At 45.7% G+C, this 19,215-nt stretch overlaps 1 protein-coding gene across 1 annotated transcript in view; it reads right to left on the reverse strand.

The window, feature by feature from the left end:
• Positions 1–19,215, reverse strand: part of MTRR (5-methyltetrahydrofolate-homocysteine methyltransferase reductase) — a 403,763-nt gene that overhangs the window by 323,549 nt on the left and 60,999 nt on the right. Inside the window, exon 5 of the mRNA XM_086965276.1 lies at positions 921–1,284. Coding sequence (XP_086821402.1) covers positions 921–1,284 — 364 coding nt within the window. The remainder of the gene's footprint in view (positions 1–920; positions 1,285–19,215) is intronic.

Below are 19,215 nucleotides of genomic sequence, written 5' to 3' on the forward strand. Positions count from 1 at the left end.
TTTCTTTTAAAGAATTCAGACTTTACTACGAATTGACGGAATGGAAGTTCATGTCCCCAAATCAATGACTTTGCTCAAAACACTTCCGTATGTCTGGATTTGGATACAAAATCCCAAACTATTTAGACTTTCAGAGTGGTCTGCGAACACACAACGCCTAACTTTAAACAAGCAAACTCATCTAGATCCAAGTGCAAAACAAATGCCATTATTAATGCTTGTTCAAGGCTTATATTCAAATTGAGCCCAAGTCTGTTAACGTGGAATAGATACAGTTAAAACGAGCGTCACCCTGCAGCAGATGATGAGTGGGAGGGCGGGGGCTGCCTGCGCATACGCGCCACTCTGCAGTTTCGTTTTGCCGAGCGCAAGGCCGGAGAAGAGAAGTGCCGCATTAAGTCCCGGGTCCCAGGAGGGGGCCCGGGTGAAGACCAGCGGGGAGACTGCGGGCCCCCGCTTCTTGGTAGAGGAGCTCGAGTGTTCTGCGGGGCTCCCTTGGCAGATGGTGCGAGCCCGAGCCTGACTCCGGTAAGGTAAGGGGGGGGGGGGGGGCTGTGTGCCGTGTGCCTGTATGTGTGTGCATGGGCGCGCCTGTGTGTGTGTGTGTGTGTGCGCGTGCATGCAGAGGGATGGGGGCTGGCTGTGTGTGTGAGCAGGGGCTGGCTGTGAGTTACTCTGCGCAAGCGCGTCAGAGAGGCGCGCTCCCGCGGTGAAATCTGGAAGGGAAAAGCGCGTGGGAGATCGCCGTCTCACATTCCCCCAGACACGCCAGCAAAAGATGACTTCGCAGACACAAAGCATGCTTTGCATGCTTTTAGGTCTGCTCGCCCTAAAAACAACAAAAAGAAACAATAACTAGGCATCTGCGCACCATCATTACCTGTTGGCTATGTAAGAACGTGCAGAGCCTTTCTTCTTACCTGGTTGGCTGCATCTTGAAGCCGCACATCTATATATGTAGGAGGAAGAGCAGGAATATTTAAGGCAACCTGAGAAAGAGGAGGGATGGACCAAACAAGGGAGGGTTCAGAGTCCTGATTAGGTTTGCCATGTTGAATGTCTACCAGATTCTGCAGGGCTGGGGTAACTACAGAAGGCGATAATGTCAAAAGCTGCATGTGCCGGTCCAAACTGGTTGCATTCTGCATGTCCTGGTCAGCCACAATACCGTTCGTTACAGGCTGGTTAACCTCAATGGAGCTTCTTTTATCCTCTCTCAACATGGCTTCATTTTTCAGGGCAGCCCAAAGACTTTCAATCCATGGATCAACTACTAGTTCCAGCCTGTAAACAAAAACATAAGATGAGAGAGTGAGCACACATAAGATGAGAGAGTGAGCACAAAACCAGGTGCTTTATATAAACTAATTCATTAATAGGAGATGAACTTAAGAATGAACAATATCCACTTTTACAAACATAAGAGAGCAAACATTTCCCAAGAAAATCTAATGTTGTGAACCCCCTGCAGCCTTCCATTCGGGGGCTTGACACTACAAGCAAGGTTCAATGGAAGGTGTGGTTAGAGCATATACCTCCTACATCAGGAGTTAGGCTATATCCCCACTATAACAGGAGTCCCTACTTCACAGACTCTACATCAGGAGTCACTACATCATGCGTATGTTTTTCTATTTCTACTTTAGGAGTCACTACATCGCAAAGAAACATTACATCGCTGTTAATTATAAATAAGAATTTTAAAATATTTATGTACTAAAAGTGTGTGTGTGTGTGTATGTACATATATATTTCGAAAAATGTGCTTAATGTGGAATGACCCATTGTTTTTTTTTTAACTACACTAGGGGATTTAACCACTTGCACTTTATCACACATATTTTATGTTTACTGCGTTGTTGACTGCACATAAATCTTTTAACCTAGATAAAATTAGAAACCTGCATAACCTTTGGAAGTAGAACATTTATGGCAGTATAAGCGAGTCCATTAGAAGCGATTCGACTTAGAAAAACATCACGCACTTGTGCAACCAAATAAAACAATATGTTCTACTATTATAGAAGTACAAATAGATAGTAGAACCTACACCACCATGGGGGAGGGTATTTGTACAATCACAGACTGTCTACTATTAACTCTATTGCAACGGGCTGAATTTTAGTTGCATGCTCACTTTCTCCCCAAGTATGTACTCATAGATTTATTTATTGTTTCCAAAGGGTGCAGTAATCGAATACTACACATAAAAGTATACCGAGGTATTTGTACATAAAATCAAACGGACATTTTAAATATCTTATATATTTGCGTATTGACATTATGTGCTATATGTATTCATTTTCTATAAAAGATGCAGTAAGTTTATATCAAGCTCAAAACTACACCAAGTATATGTACATGAATGATTTAAATATATATGAATGCTATCTTATTATTTGGGACAAAAATAGTTTGAATGTACTAGCCCAGTATTATGTTGGTTTTGTAGTTTTCATGCACGCAGTAGGTTTTCACTTTTCATTATTTGTGTAGTTCTGTTATCACATGACTGTAAGCACCAATGTATTTAAACGCACTCGTTTGAGCAGCTCAGGTATGTGAGCAAGACTACTTGTTAGCCGAAAAGCATCATCCTGACTGAAAATATTTTGCACCTGGCAGAATAAAAAGTCACTGTAGCCAGCAGTGATTAAAGAGATTTTCGTGTTTTTCTCCTTTGGGTGGCACTAGCACCGGAGTGGTAATTGAATATATATATATATATTTGGTCGCCAGTAGGTAGTTATAGTTAGGATTTTTTTCAATGTTAAATCTCAAAATTCTATTTGGAATAACTTTGGCGCCGGTTGACGAATCTGCCTCAAAATTTCCTCAAAATGGCCTCGCGGCGTTCCGGTCCTTCCCTGAAAGTTTGGGGGGGGATTCGTCAAGCGGGGGCCGAGATAAAAGTGGGGTCCCAAAACGCGTTTTCCCCATGTTAATTTCCATAGGCCGGTCGATTTCACTTTTAGCCCGAACGGCTGAATGGATTTCCACCAAACTTGGCAAAATTGTAGGGACTGGTAGCCCGATGTGCCTTTGCTATGTCTCAAGATATGTGCTCCAGTGGATTTTGAGAAATTAAGGTTCAAAAAAATATATATATCTATAGCCGCGCACTGGTACGTGCACCGGTAAGCGCACCGGGCACGCCACGCGAGGTGCGCACGGAAAGCTGATTGGCTCTCGGGTGTCTGTAAACATTCGAAACAGTCTGGAGCGGCCGCCATCTTGTGTCTCGGTAGGATCGAGACACGAGAGGTGGGCAAAACAAAGAGGGAAATGACCATAAGGGGGCAGGGTAGACCCCCCCTTGACCCCCTAGGTGTGATGTGGGGGCTATAAAAGGGCCCCGCGGGGCATTTAAAATATTTTTTTTTTTCGTTTTGCGCGGGGGAAGCGCCCGGTACGCGCACCGGGGAGCGGCCCGGGGAGCGTACTATGAGGGAAAAAGATGACAGAGTTTTTAAAAAATGAAGCCTTTATTTAGAAATTGGAGGTAGTTCTAAAAAGAACTTTTTTTTTCTTCTTTTTGTTGTTTTATATTTTTTTGTGTTTTTTGAACATTTTGTACTTTTTTTGGCTTTTGAAAACAGTTTTATATTTTTTTTGTATTTTTTTAGGAGGAGAAACAAAGAAAGGGAATTGAAACTGGCTCAACTGGAGCAAAAAAACAAAAAACCCAAAAAATTACTTCTTTTTGGGGCACTTGTGATTATCACCTGCAAGGACGATGAGCTTTACGCTTTTTTCACCATAGGCGATAAGCTTGCCACATGCAGAACAAGTGATTTTAAAATCAGCAAATCTTGGCTGAATACAAGGCATCATCTCTGATGTTTCTGTCCCTGATGAAGTGGGTTGGTTTCTTTGGGAGGTGGTCCTTGACGACTGGGGGAGGTTACTGGCCAGTTCCCTGAGCTCTGCACGAGAGTAGTTGTTTGGGTGCTTTCGGGTCATATGACGAATCATGGTATAGTTACCAAATGAATATTTTTTGTTTGGGTTGCCCCGTGAGAGTTCTTCATTGCAGATTAGGCAAGTTACTTTGGCCGCATTCACTTTTTTCTTGCCCTCTGGGATTGAAAAAAACTCCCATACAATGTGTGGCTTGGGTTTGTATGGGGTATTTTCTTCAGGCAGCCATCTTCTCCTCCCCTCCTCCCCTCCTCCCCTCCTCCTCTTCCTCTTCCTCCTCCTCCTCCTCTTCTTCTTGACCACCAATATAATCTGGAGCTGGTCCTGTTGGTGGTGGTGGTGGTGGTGGTGGTGGTGGTGGGGCAGATGCACCAGCTGCTGCTGCTACTGAAGCCATTATTAAGATGAAAAAGGTACAGAGATGTACAAACAGGTCTTCCTCAGTCAAAGGACAAAGTCAGAATAAGGAAAAAAGGTGGGGTCTTTCATCATTTGGAAAAAAAAACTGTCCTGAACCAATGAGAAGTGTTATTTTTAGGTCACAAGACCAGGGGCTTCATCATTATGAAACTAAAACTGTTATGAACCAATGAAAAGTGTTATTTTCAGGTCACATGACCCGACGCGCTTACGCTACGCGCCCCCGGGCGCGCCCGGGGGCGCTCCGGGTCGCGTAGCGTAAGCGCGTCGGATGTTTACGTTGCGCGATCGTATTCGCTCGAGTACTTCCGGGTGCGCTTACCCCGTGCGTATCACGCGGCTACGCGATACGTCACGATCATGTTTTCGTTCGCGATATTGGCGCTTACGGGACGCTCCCCGGAGCGCGCCCGGGGGCGATTTATAAAAGTACGCTTTTCGGGGCGCTCCCCGGGAAGTGCACCGGGAGCGCTCCAAAGCAAAAAATAAATAAAAAAAATTGGGAAAAATTGTAGGGACTGTTAGCCCTATTCTTAAGTGGTTTTTACGAAAATTAACTTTGAAAAAATGTATATTGTGCTACATTGGGCTATATATATGCCAAAATGTAGCCCAAATGTAGCCCAATGTAGCCCAATGTAGCCCAAAGATGGCCACCAGAGACCAAAAAATCAAAATGTAGCCCAAATATCAGCTAGATGTAGCCCAACTGTAGCCCAATGACAGAATGTACCAGAGTGTTCTAAAGAACAACTAGAGTGCTAACAGTCTTATTTATAAAGTGAGACTTATAGTTAGGAATTAGAATTAAAAAAACGTTTGAAATTCACTGAAAAAAACATAGGTTTCACACCAGTTATAGTTAGGAATTAGCATTTAAAAAACCTATTAAATTCACTAAAAAAACCATAGGTTTCACATCAGTTATAGTTAGCTGGAAATTTTACTGACATAAAACCAATGAAATTCCACGTTATATTTAGTTGGACTCACTATAACTTGCGCGCCTGCAATGCACTGCTGATGACGTCACATATTACATCACTCATGACATGGTCAGTGACATCACTGATGACACCATCCTTGTGACAGACTGATAGACCTCCTTTCAGTGTAATGTAACCATTGAAAACACATATTCAAACAATAGAAACTAACATTTTCAAATAAAATGGAGATACCCATACCAGTTACAATAACCAATTCAGTAATTCCACCATCTATATACACATCCACTCATACACCAACAGTTCTATATTTATTTATTTATTTTGAAAGTTTTATATAGCGCGAACAAGATCTTCGCAGATATCAGAGCGCTTTACAGAGGGGGGGGAGCATGTATACGCAGATACATCAATCATGTTAAAGGTACATTGAGGTGATAACATAAAACAATCAATAGGTCAATTTCAGAATCGAAATAACAATACAAAGTGTTCAACAAGTAGTACAGATGAGTATCAAGTCTTTGTAGTTTATCTCCAGTAGTCGTTCAAGTGTGTTTAGCCATGAGGATCGCTTTTACTTCTTTCTTGAAAAGTATAGTAGAGGTGATGAGCCTGGTTTCAGGGGGGAGCGAGTTCCAAATCCTGGGAGCCATTCCTGAGAAGGAGCGTTTATAGGTTTTTTCCTTGCGGAATCTTTTAGGCTTTAGCAAAAGATTATTTGTACCTCTAGTGTTTCTGGAGCCTCCTGAAATCGTCAGCTTCTGAGCAAGGTATGTAGGTGAGCTCAGGTGGACAGCCTTGTGCGTCAGACAAGCAATTTTCAGGTGTATTCTGGCTTCAAACGGCAGCCAATTCAGGGATTTGAAGTCAGGGGAAATGTGTGAGTGTTTTTTTGATCCAGTGATAAGTCTCGCTGCGGCGTTTAGCGAGGCTCTGATGGGTGCCGTCGTGGCTAGGGGGAGACCGCAGAGCGCGGTGCTGCCGTATTCTATTCGAGGTATGACTAGCGATTGTACCGCAGTTTGGAAGTCTTTGGTTGGAAGGAAAGGTTTAAGTTTCCTAAGGGTGTTTATTTGGTAGTTCGCTCCCTTAGTTGCTTTGTTGATGTGTTCCTGCATGCTGAGATTGGTGTCAAGTGTTATGCCCAAAGATTTTGCTGAGTCCACGATGGTGGGTTGGATATTGAGTGCCGTTAGGTCTTTAAGCCACATTTGTGCGGTAGTGCTCTTCGCGGGTGGTGAGATCAGAAGGAACTCCGTTTTAAGGGCATTGAGTTTCAGATGATTGGCGGCCAACCACGATTGGGTGCTTCTGATCGTTGAGTTCAAGAGCGTGATGTCTTTGGGTGATTGTAGTTTGAGATAGAGTGGAGTGTCGTCAGCATACATGTGGAAGTGTACATTTGATTCTTGCAGCAAGGTGGTGAGAGGTTCCATAACTAGGTTGAACAAGGTTGGGGATAGGGAGGATCCTTGTGGTACGCCTAGCGATACAGGTCTTGGTGCAGACATCAAGTTGTTGCTCTTGAATTTCTGCGACCTGTTATGCAAAAAGGACGTGAACCATTTGAGCACAGTTCCAGATAGGCCCATTCTCGTGTTTAGTAGTTCGATTAAGCTCTCATGTTTGACAGTGTCAAATGCAGAGGAGAGATCAAGGAGGATGAGGAGGCAAGTATCGTTATGATCTAGGATTTGGAGGGCGTCGTCGATTATGTGAGTCATAGCAGTTTCAGTACTGTGATTTGCTCGGAAGCCTGATTGATGAGAGTTGAGGAGATCAAACTGAGTAATGTGTTTAGTTAATTGTGTTTGTGCGCATTTTTCCAACAGTTTGGCAAGAGTCGGAATGTTGGTAATGGGACGGTAGTTGTTTAGGTCAGAGGGGTCAGCTGTAGGTTTCTTTAGCAAAGGTGTGACTTGACCAACTTTGAGGGAGTCGGGAATGATCCCTTGTTGAAGTGAGCTGTTAATGATTTTGGTCCAGAGTGGAAGGAGCGACGGGGTAAGGACTTTGACAGCGTTGGCAGGAAGGGGGTCCGTGAGGTGATTGGATGGTTTCAGAGTGCTGAGCAGTTTGCCAATTTCTTCCTCTGTGTAGGTGAGAAAGGTTGACCAGGTGGCATTGTTTTTTGGTGTCGTGGGTGCTATGCGTTGGTGTTTGGGATAGAGGCTTGCGTCTATGAGGAGGTCATTCTTTATGTTGTCAGTTTTTTGGTTAAAGAAGGAGGCGAAGTCCTCACAGGAGGGAGCTTCGCACACAGTGTTGAGATGTTGGGGTTGTTCTTTGGATTGTGTTCGGATAAGCTCAATCAGCTTTCTCGGACGATTTTTGGCTTGGTCAAGCTGACGGCTGAAGAAGTCTGATTTTGATCGTTTAATTTTCCTGAAGTAGGCGTTTCTCCTTTTCTTCAGGTTTTTTAGGTTCAGTGCGGAGGGAGCTGATCTCCAGGTGCGCTCTGCCATTCGCATGGCGCGTCTATCGTCATTGAGACTCCCGTCGTACCAGGGATTGGACATTTTTGTGGTGGCTTTTTTTAGTTGCAAGGGTGCGACTTCATTAATTATTGAGGTCATAGTGTTAAGATAGTGATCAGTCAAGGATTGGACATCTTTAACGCCAGCAGGAGGAAGTAGTAAGTTGCAGCTTTTGGGGGCAGAGAGTTTGAGATTAGCTTTTTCATGTCTCTTTTCCAGACTTTGGGCCTGGCGGGTTGAACGGGGTTAAATTTAACTTTTTCATTGATGAAGAATGTGATGGTATGATGGTCCGACCAATCACAGGGATGGATTGATTCGAGTTTGATAGTGGCCTCTTTGGAGATGATGAGGTCGAGGATAGAGCCTTTCTTGTGTGTTGGAACGTTGCAAATTTGAGTGAGGTCAAGGGCGTTAAGGAAGTTCTTCAGACCTTTTACCACCGCATCATTATGATCGTTCCAGTGGAGGTTGAAGTCACCAAGGTATATTTGTGTGAGTTGTCGCCCGGAGTTGGCTGAGATCATGTCCATGATTTGTTGGGAGAAGGTAAGGTTGTCACCGGGTGGATGGTAAATGCCGTGCAGAGTGCAGATCGGTTTGTCCTCACTGTGAATATCGAGGCAGATATATTCACAGGAAGTTGGGGAGGGTAGGGAAGGAGAAGTTACTTTCAAGACAGAGAGGTTGTTCCTGTATATACATGCGATCCCGCCACCTTTTTTATTGCCAGACCTGTCAAGTCTAGTGATGTGGTAGTTGGGGGGGACCAGAATGTCCATTATCGGTGTAGAAGATTCTGTTAACCATGTTTCAGTCATGATGATTAAGTCAAGATCCCATTTTAGGATGAGATCGGCGATAGCGGCGGAGTGTCTAACGGCTGATCTGCAGTTGAGGAGAGTGCATTTGAGACGGGGTGTGTCGAGGGTGGAAGGGTGTTCTAGAGCGAGGGGGAATTTACTCAGGTTACTATGGATAGCGATTCTGTTGTTCAGCGTGGGGGGTCTAAGGGGATTAGATTGAATCGTGGGAATGGCAGTGAGAGTGTCGGGTGTGTTGCTATGGGGGGCTGGGTCATAGGAGCGGAGGAGGGTGATTGTGTCTAGGTCCGAGAGAGGGTTGCAGGAGCGATGGGAGCGGTTTTCACGATTGTGAACAGGGATTGAGGTCCAGTGCGGTGGTGGTCGAGTGCGAGAGTTCACCGCCCGGATGGAGGACCAGTTGGGAGCGGAGATGATGGAGGAGGCGCGTGCGTGGTGTCTGGGATGTGTGCTGAGTATTTGTTTGATGATGTGGACGTCCTGTTTGATCTGGTGGAGGGTGTCGGGTGAGGGGTGACTGGAGCGTGATAGACAGAGTAGTTGTTGTTTGATGATGTCCATGTCTTCTTTGAGCTGGAGGAGAGAGGCCGTAATGTGGTCCCCTGTGGGAAATGTGTTGGAGGGGATGGAAGGCTCGGTCGTGGGTGACAAAGGGGAGAGGTTGGTAGTGTGGATGAGAGTATTGGTGGTAGGCGTGGAGTGTAGGGTGGAGGATGGGCGTTTATTAGTGGTGAGGGGGGTGGAGGTTGGGTAGTGGGGGGTGAGACTGGGGGGCGTAGTGGGATTGTAGATGGTACTTTTTTGAAAGGGTGGAGTAGAGTTGATGGAGGTGGTGTGTTCTATGTGATTGGTTAATGGTTGGAAGTGGGGGCTGAGAATGGGGGGGATAAAGGGTGGGGTTTGCATTTGTGTGTGTCAGTTCGATGTTGATCGAGGATAGACTGGTTGCGGGTGGGAGCTGTGGTATCAGGGGTGTGAGGAATGAGGATGAGAGGAACGGGGATGGGGGCTGGTGTGTGGGGGGAAGGGGTGGGGTAGTTGTTGTAAGCGGGGGCGAGATCTATGTCTGTGCTTGAGGGATGTGAAGTAGCTACGGTAGGTGGGTGAGTGACAAAGGTACCGTGAGTAAATGGGTGGTGCATGTCGTTTTGGGTGGGAGCTGTGGTGTCAAGGGTGGGAAAGGGGATGAGGGCTGGTGTGTGTGAGGGGAAGGGGTGGGGAGGTTGGTGTAAGAGGGGGAGTGAACTGTGTCTGTGCTCGACGGGAGTGAGGTAGTTACGGTAGGTGAATGAGTGACTAGGGTGTCAGGCGTAGAGGAGAGGTGCAAGTCGTTTTGGGGCTGGGCTAGGTTAGAATGAATGTGGTTTGAGGCTGTGGTGTCAGGGGTGACAGGGATGGGTGAGGTATGAGAGGCTGACCAGGTGAGGTTATAGGGGGGGGAGGGTGTGCCGTTAGAATGTGTGGGTGAGGGATCTATGTCTGTAAGTGTGGAGTGAGAGGTAGCTACATTAGGTGGGTGAATGTCTAGAGTGCCGGGGGTGGAGGGAAGGTGCGTGCCGTTTTGGGGTTGAGCTAGGTTAGGAGGGTTGTGATTGGGGGCTATGGATTCAGGGGTGATATGCCTGAGGGTGCTATGAGTGGGGGGCTGATGACTGGCGAGGTATTGTTTGAAAGTGGGGAACAGGTTGTCTAGTAGTTCCAGGTTCTTGTCTGTGGATTGAATTAGGATAATCCCGTTATTGTAAATAGTGATGGTTGTTCTGCCCGGGAAGAGTTGGGATGGGGTAATGGTGAGTTTTTGGCCATGCGCGAAATTCCTGGCGGTGGAGACGGTGAGTAAGGTGCGGAACGTGATTCTCCATTGGGCTCTGCGTGTGGTGTGGAAGATAATATCAATGTTCAGTGAACCATTGACTGGTGAGAAGTAGGTGTCTGCACAAGGCGTTTCAGGGTGGGACCTCAGGAAGTTGTGTTTAAAGCGTTTAGCGGCTTTTTTAGTGAGTGAGGGTGGGTAGTTGATTCTATATGTGTGTTTGCCGACGGGTTCCATGATGGGAGGACAGACTAGGATGGTGTAGTGTAGGGGGGAAGGGTGCGCTGTCCTAACCAGTTGCGTGGGCCTAAAGTGACACTAGTGAGTGCACAATAATGCTATACGCAGTATACAAGGTATACAAAGGCAGACAATAGTAGTGATATAGTGGGAAGTGACACTAGTGAGCTGGCACAGTATTTGAGGTAGTAATCGGTACATACAAGATTAACTGACAGGGTATTTGAGGTAGTAATCGGTGACAAGTCTGTGTGGGGTATTCAACAGTACATTTTTAAACCAATGCAGAACAAGTATCAGTATAATACTGACAAAAATACTAGCAGTTAACACTGTGAAAACCATAAAAGTATCTAATCTAGGTGACACTAGTGAGTAGTCAAAAATATGTAAGGTACATAATACTAGAATATAACACTGTGCAAACCATAACATATATAATCTAGGTGTCACTAGTGAGTAGTCAAAAAATATGTAAGGTACAAAATACTAGAATATAACACTGTGCAAGCCATAACATATATAATCTAGGTGACAGTAGTGAGTAGTCTAAATCTAAAATATGTAAGGTACAGGAGTCCGTGGCAGAATACCATTGCACACATAATTATGAGAACCAACAAGTGACATTAGTGCGCAGCAGCGAGAAATGTATGAGGCATAAAATATGAAAATATGAAAATATGAACAGTAGAACTGAGAAAAAGTTCACACACGGATAAAATGACAGAGATTAAATGACACAGCATATGAAAATATGAAAAATAGAGCTGAGAAAATACACACATAGATAAAATGACAGATATTAACTGACACAGCAAGTGGCATTAGCGAGCAGCAAGGAAAGAAAGACTATATGAGGTAGTAAGCGGTGCATTACCGGTGAAAATAAAGTGGGATGTGCAAGATACAGTTAGAGTTATAGAATATAGAATATAGTGCTACTGTACGAGTCAATAATATATGGGTAGCAATCGATGCAGAAAAGTGATGCGTGCAGGATACAAAAGTGAGGTGTGTTGGCTACAATCAGGAATATAATAATAATAAATCCGGCGTAAGAAACGTCCAGCTGTGTAATTGTGCAGAAGTAGTCTGAGAGTCTAAGAGGCCTTAGGTCTTTAGGTCGATGGTAGGAATGACTAGTCCATGATGGTCTCCCCAGGATAGACAAACTAAGATGGCCGAACTGATAGGGGGGGGTAGAAATAGAAATAGAAATAGTGGTCCTTTGTCTGTTGTTGTTGCTCTGGGCTCAGAGCAGGACAATTTCACTTTCTATTCAAGGCAGGCACTGCTCATAGCTTGCTGGGAGTGAAAGTGGGGGAGTTAGAGATTAGAGCTGTGGAGCCTCGTGGACAACAAAGGTACCAGCGAGGATTTATTTCTACAATTTTATGGCCCCATGTTGCTGCTCAAGGAGGTAGTTTAGGAGTGTAAGCAGTTTTATGGCCCCCGCCATTTTGTACAAGGAGGTAGTCTAAAACTGTGGGCAGGCGGGTGGGGTGAGATAAATACCTTATGTCTCCCAAGCGTGTTGATTTTGCCAGCAGAGTTTTTGATGTTGTAATACTTAGATCGCAGGTATATCTGATTGTACTTCCCGATACTTCCGGGAGCCAACTCCACTAACCGGCGACCTTCCTGGATCCGCATCCAGCCTCCTGTGCTTTTTGCAGTTACTGCTGCTCAGCAGAATGTTCAAGATGGCTGCCAAAGTAGTGTATAGGCAGCAGTGTTAGTCCTTTGTCAGTTATTGTTAGTGTTCGGAATGACCAGTTTCCCTCTCTGCTGAGGGCGAGTTAGTCCTATTTCTTTGTTGCTACTTCCTGGTTGCTGAGGGCGAGTTAGTCCTATTTCGGTGTTGCTACTTCCTGGTTGCTGCTTGGAGGGAGGAACGAGACTTATCTTCTTTTTGGTGCCCCTTGAACTGGTTGGAATGCATCCTCGCGGCCGACGTAGGGGCGGTGGTGTAATTTATTGCTTGTTTGAAGATGCTTTTTATGGCCCCCGCCATTTTACACAAAGGGGACCATGGCGATGTAATCCAGCCGGCGAAAATTGTTTTAATTAGTTTTCCAGGACGGCGAAATCCGGGCAGCTGGAGAGAAAGCCGGCATAGGTGTATGGAAGCAGCCCTCGATAGAGTCTGGCGGCCGGTCGCAGCGTCCCTGGATCCTCTGCAGCTCCACAAACGCTAGTTCTCTGTGTCCTCCGAGGGGGCGCATGGGGGGTGTCTATATTCGATATCCACTGGAGTCCTCGCCCTCGCCTTCTCTCCGCCCTGCTGCTGCGTCCCCCAGACAGACCACGGACCGCTCTGCATTGAGCCGCAGCCTCAGCCACAGCGCCTCGACCACAGCGCCTTCCCAGTGCCCTTCAATGCTTGCCGCTCCAGCCCGCGGGCAGTCCCGGCGGTCTCCAGACCCCGATGGTGTCGGGGCCGATGCTGTCCAAAAACCGGTGCAGGGGGGGGGGGGGTGCGCTTCAGATCGCTCGCCGACCCACCGTGGGCACAGGACACGTCGGGAGCAGGAGCCCTTTCCGAGATCCACAGACCGGTGCCTACAGGGTGGACTTCAGAACGACAGCCTGACCCGCCGTGGGCTCCGTAGAAATCCACAACCCAGCCTCCGGACCTGGGGGGGGGGGGGGGGGTGCTTCAGCTCGCAACTCCGGTGCAGGGGGGGTGGGGTGAGCTTTAGATCGCTCGCTGGCCCACCGTTGGCACAAAACTCGTCGGGAGCCACAATCCGGTGCAGTGAGGGGGGGGAGGGAGCTTCAGAGCGCCGACCCTCTGTAGGCTCCGTATGCTCACGACCCTCTGTAGGCTCCGTTGATCAGCAGTCGTTCCGATGAGGGTGGTGATGTCTCCAGGTGACCCGGACCGAGACGAGTGGCTAGCAGGCTTCAACCAACCGCCGGACAAGGTAAGAAGAGAAAAAACGATGCTGGTTACAATCCTGTTACTTTTCAATAGTTTGGTTCCATGGAGCGATGGGTGCTGACAGGGATAAATCCCGCAAAGGGGATCCCAAGCACTGGGAGCTCTTAGTGAGCTGCTCCTGCTCCGGCGGCCATCTTGTCATATATAGTCACTCATACATATTCTCACTCATCATATATAGTGATACACATATACATCCTGTTACACACCGACAGTCTTACAATAGTTACTCTCACACATGCAAATAAACTATTGAACATCCATTTATTTGCATATACAGCTATACATACATTAGCACATTACTTCTAAGGAAACTTACACATACTTACTCTCTTAAACAATCACTTATAATACTTATTTAAACAGGAACTCTTTCAATCTCTCACTCTCACATATACTGACTTATATACATCAATGCTCATATATACAAGATTAAAACATATGTAGTTACTCATAAAGACACTAGTGAGACAGGCATTCACTCACTAACACACACATATACATACTCATCCACCCATACAGTCCTGCACATATGCGGTCTTCTAAACACATACAAACAGTGAGTCAGTCACCAACCCATGCAGCCAATTATACACAAAGTGAAACACTGATACATATATTTAAATATTTAAAAATTACTCGTTAATATATGTATTCATTAAGATACACTTAATAAGGCAGTTAACCAATCAATTCTTTAAAACAAAACCATCCATTTACACACTTATTTAACCATTTATTCTTCCATCGTCCTTTACAAATACAAATATAAAACATATTTATTTTTCATAAAGACACACATTCACTGGATGGTGTCATCAGTGATGTCATGAATGATGTCACTGACCATGTCATGAGTGATGTAATATGTGACGTCATCAGCAGTGCATTGCAGGCGCGCAAGTTATAGTGAGTCCAACTAACTATAACGTGGAATTTCATTGGTTTTATGTCAGTAAAATTTCCAGCTAACTATAACTGATGTGAATCCTATGTTTTTTTTAGTGAATTTAATAGGTTTTTAAATGCTAATTCCTAACTATAACTGGTGTGAAACCTATGGTTTTTTCAGTGAATATATATATATATATATATATATATATATATATATATATATATATATATATATAGGTTACAGACCATATATAGTTAGCTGCACATTTTATTGATATAAAACCAATGAAATTTCATATATAGTTAGTTGCACTAAATATATATATATCGCGCATCCGCAATCCAGTGCTTATGATGTCACATATTACATCATTCATGACATGGTCAGTGACATCACTGATGACATCACTGATGACATCTCAAATGACATCACTGATGACATCACTGATGACATCATCCAGTGACTGTTTTTTAAAATTTTAAATAGGTTTTACATATTGAAGAATGAGTGGATGTATAAGAGTATAGATGCAGTACTTGATTGTATCAGTGAGTAAGTATGTGTTAGTTTAAGTGTGAAAATGTAAGGTGTTCTGTGTTTAACTGTATAGATGAAGAAATCAAAGTGTGATTGATTCTTTACAGGACTGACTAGGTGTGTGAGTAACTCCATGGATGAGTGGCAGTGTGTGAGTGTCTGCATAGGTGTAGGAGTGCATATGATAGTGTTGTAATGATGAGTGACTGTATGTACGAGTGATTGTATGGGTGAATGAGTGAATGTGTGGGTACACGTAGGAATCAGTGAGTGCGTATGTAGTAAATGTTATTCGTGTGTCAATGGTTTCAAAAATGATACACTGTATTTTACACTAGGTGTAACAGAGGTTATATTAGAGTGTACGGAGGTGCATTGTATTATCACATGAAGTATATCATCACTGGTGTGATCATTGATGTCATTTGAGATGTCATCAGTGATGTCACTGAACATGTCATGAATGATGTAATATGTGACATCATAAGCATTGGATTGCGGATGCGCGAAATATATAGTTAGTGCAACTAACTATATATGAAATTTCATTGGTTTTATATCAATAAAATGTGCAGCTAACTATATATGGTCCGTAACCTATGGTTTTTTCAGTGAATTTCCAAGGTTTTGTAAATGCAAATTCCTAACTATATATGGTGTATAACCTATGGTTTTTTCAGTGAATTTCATTGTTTTTTTAAAAGCTAATATCTATAGCTGTAAAATATATTCTTTATTACGTGACGTATCACGTAGCCACGTGAGACGACTCATGGGTGAAAGAAATCTCATCAGACGCGTTTCGGTCTACGTCCGTGCCCTTGCTCACTGTGTGTGTGTGTGGAGGATCAGTTAGCCTTACTGTGAATGGTATTAGGACAGGTATGTTTTGGCTCCGGTGTTTACTTTGACAGACTGGTGTACTTCATACCTGAAATTCAGTTCTCTAGTACATTTGTCGCCTTTGTTTTATCAAGCAATATGTTTGGTTTTCAAGGGTGAGTCATACAGCTGAGAGAGCTGGGAAGGTCAAGTGCTAATATAGATGCGCAGACATCAGGGAAGCAACGGGTCGCCCACCCCACCAGGTAAGCAGGCATCTTCTGAATATACATTTTCCAGATCGAATCCATGTGCTATTTTTACAAAAGGGAATTTCCATTTACCAACGTCCCACTCGGAGGAGAAAAAAAAAGAGTTAACACAAACTCACCCAACGCGGGTGCTATAACGTGCTAATTAATATATACAGAAAGACCACTGTTTACCCAAATACGTGTGCAGACCACTTGAGTATCAAGGCAGACAATTATGCCCCGTATGGATTCGTCAGTCACAATTTGGGTGACTCATAGCGGGATTTAAGCGCTCTTCAGCAGCTCAACCCTGGTAGCAAGCGGCGACTGGCGTGAGGAGAAGTTAGCAGGCTGGCTGTATTCCTGCCTCAGCATCGCGCGCGCCACTATTAAAGTCTCACGGCGGGCAGAGCTATGTGCGCGCGTGTTTCTTATCATTAAGCTGGCTGTTTCCCGCGGATCTGTTATTATTGGTTTTCCGAGCTCCACGCTGCCCATGTGTGCACAGCAAATCTCGCACAGCTGCATAGCTCTGCTGGCTGCGCGTCCAGGCTGCATCCTCAGAGAAGGGACCCGGGAAGACGGAAGCAAGAGCATTCGGAGGTATGTATTATTTATTTGCTAGGTTTTGACAGCAAAGTGACTTAAAACGCAGTAGCGTGCACATAGAACTAAAGGTGGATGTTTGGAGGCTGGGAAAATGGTTAATGCACGTGAAGCAGCGAGCTTGCTCATCAATTAGATTTTTTATTGTGTTCCTTCTCTCCTCAGGGCTCCCTCAGCACACGGGAGCCCCAACCGACGCTTCTCTTCCAGGTGGCAGGGCTCCCTCCCATCACGGGAGCCCTACAGAGTCAGCCACCTTCTTCCTTCTTCCCCCTCGCGGGCGGGGGCGGGCATTGCCGGCCGGCCGCGCTGGTATTGGCCGGCCGGCCCCAGCACTTCCGGGTTACCGCGGGCAGCGCGGCGGCCCGATTTCAGGCAGGCAGGCGGGGACAAAAACAAGCTGGGAAGTCAGCCGCAGATGACGCTTCTCTTGCAGGTGGCAGGGCTCCCTCCCATCACGGGAGCCCTGCAGAGTCAGCCGCCATCTTCCTTCTTCCCCCTCGCGGCGGGGGCGGGCATTTCCAGCCGGCCGCGCTGGGATTGGCCGGCCGGCCCCAGCACTTCCGGGTCGCCGCGGGCAGTGCGGCGGCCCGATTTTAGGCAGGCAGGCGGGGACAGTGCGCGCACGCGTGCGCGCTTATAGATATATAATTGATTTTAAATGCAATTTTCTCAGCAAATACTGGACGGATTTACACCATTTAAAGAAAAGCGTAATCTGCAAACCAGTCTCTTCCATTTTACCAAATTTCAAATAATTCCGTTCAGCCGTTCGGGCTGTAGCCGTGTCTAAAGGTCCTATGGAAATTTGCAGGGGAAAACACGTTTTGGGACCCCCCTTTTATCTCAGCCCCCACTTGACGAACCCCCCTCAAACTTTCAGAGAAGGAGCGGAGCGTAACGGGCCATCTTCTTTGAGAAATTCACGTAGATTCATTAACCGAAGCCAAAGTTATTCCCAATAGAATGTTGTGGATTTCCTATGGAAACTAGGTCCTAACTATATATACCTACTGGCTACCGCCAGTAGGTAATATATATATATATATATATATATATATATATATATATATATATATATATATATATATATATATATATATATATCTGCTCCAAGTTTCCCAACCGGTAGAAGAGCACTCGAACTGCAGTTTAAGCAAACAGCTTTTTATTAGGTTTGAATTCGCCACGCTTGTCGAATCCATTCACAAGTGACCTTCATTAATACGCCTGACGCGTTTCGAAGTAACCTTCTCTTCAGAGGCGATGTCGGTCTGTAGTGTGTGACCTGACACTCACCAGGATGTGGAATAGTCCATATTTCGTCACGCCCCCAGTATGGAGGTGAAATCTTCGTGAGGCATCCTGGGTGATGTAGTGGCAGGTGAGTTACTTTCCCTCTATGGGTGCACTGTTCGTTTAAAAGTGTCGGCAAAAGTTCAAAGCCCTCAAATGGGCCTCGGCAAGCGGGGCTTGTTCACATCCTTTGACCTGCAATTTCCACTGTTAGAGCTGCGCTGATATGGGCTCCGAGGCCTCCTTTGTTTCAAGGGTGGTGCTCTTCGGCAGCAGGGGTGCCGCCTTAATATCTGCTCCAAGTTTCCCAACCGGTAGAAGAGCACTCGAACTGCAGTTTAAGCAAACAGCTTTTTATTAGGTTTGAATTCGCCACGCTTGTCGAATCCATTCACAAGTGACCTTCATTAATACGCCTGACGCGTTTCGAAGTAACCTTCTCTTCAGAGGCGATGTCGGTCTGTAGTGCGTGACCTGACACTCACCAGGATGTGGAATAGTCCATATTTCGTCACGCCCCCAGTATGGAGGTGAAATCTTCGTGAGGCATCCTGGGTGATGTAGTGGCAGGTGAGTTACTTTCCCTCTATGGGTGCACTGTTCGTTTAAAAGTGTCGGCAAAAGTTCAAAGCCCTCAAATGGGCCTCGGCAAGCGGGGCTTGTTCACATCCTTTGACCTGCAATTTCCACTGTTAGAGCTGCGCTGATATGGGCTCCGTGGCCTCCTTTGTTTCAAGGGTGGTGCTCTTCGGCAGCAGGGGTGCCGCCTTAATATCTGCTCCAAGTTTCCCAACCGGTAGAAGAGCACTCGAACTGCAGTTTAAGCAAACAGCTTTTTATTAGGTTTGAATTCGCCACGCTTGTCGAATCCATTCACAAGTGACCTTCATTAATACGCCTGACGCGTTTCGAAGTAACCTTCTCTTCAGAGGCGATGTCGGTCTGTAGTGCGTGACCTGACACTCACCAGGATGTGGAATAGTCCATATTTCGTCACGCCCCCAGTATGGAGGTGAAATCTTCGTGAGGCATCCTGGGTGATGTAGTGGCAGGTGAGTTACTTTCCCTCTATGGGTACACTGTTCGTTTAAAAGTGTCGGCAAAAGTTCAAAGCCCTCAAATGGGCCTCGGCAAGCCCCGCCCCGCCCCGCTTGCCGAGGCCCATTTGAGGGCTTTGAGCTTTTGCCGACACTTTTAAACAAACAGTGCACCC

The sequence above is a fragment of the Lissotriton vulgaris genome, chromosome 4_1, assembly GCF_964263255.1.
Source record: "Lissotriton vulgaris chromosome 4_1, aLisVul1.2, whole genome shotgun sequence".
Taxonomy (NCBI): Eukaryota; Metazoa; Chordata; class Amphibia; order Caudata; family Salamandridae; genus Lissotriton; species Lissotriton vulgaris.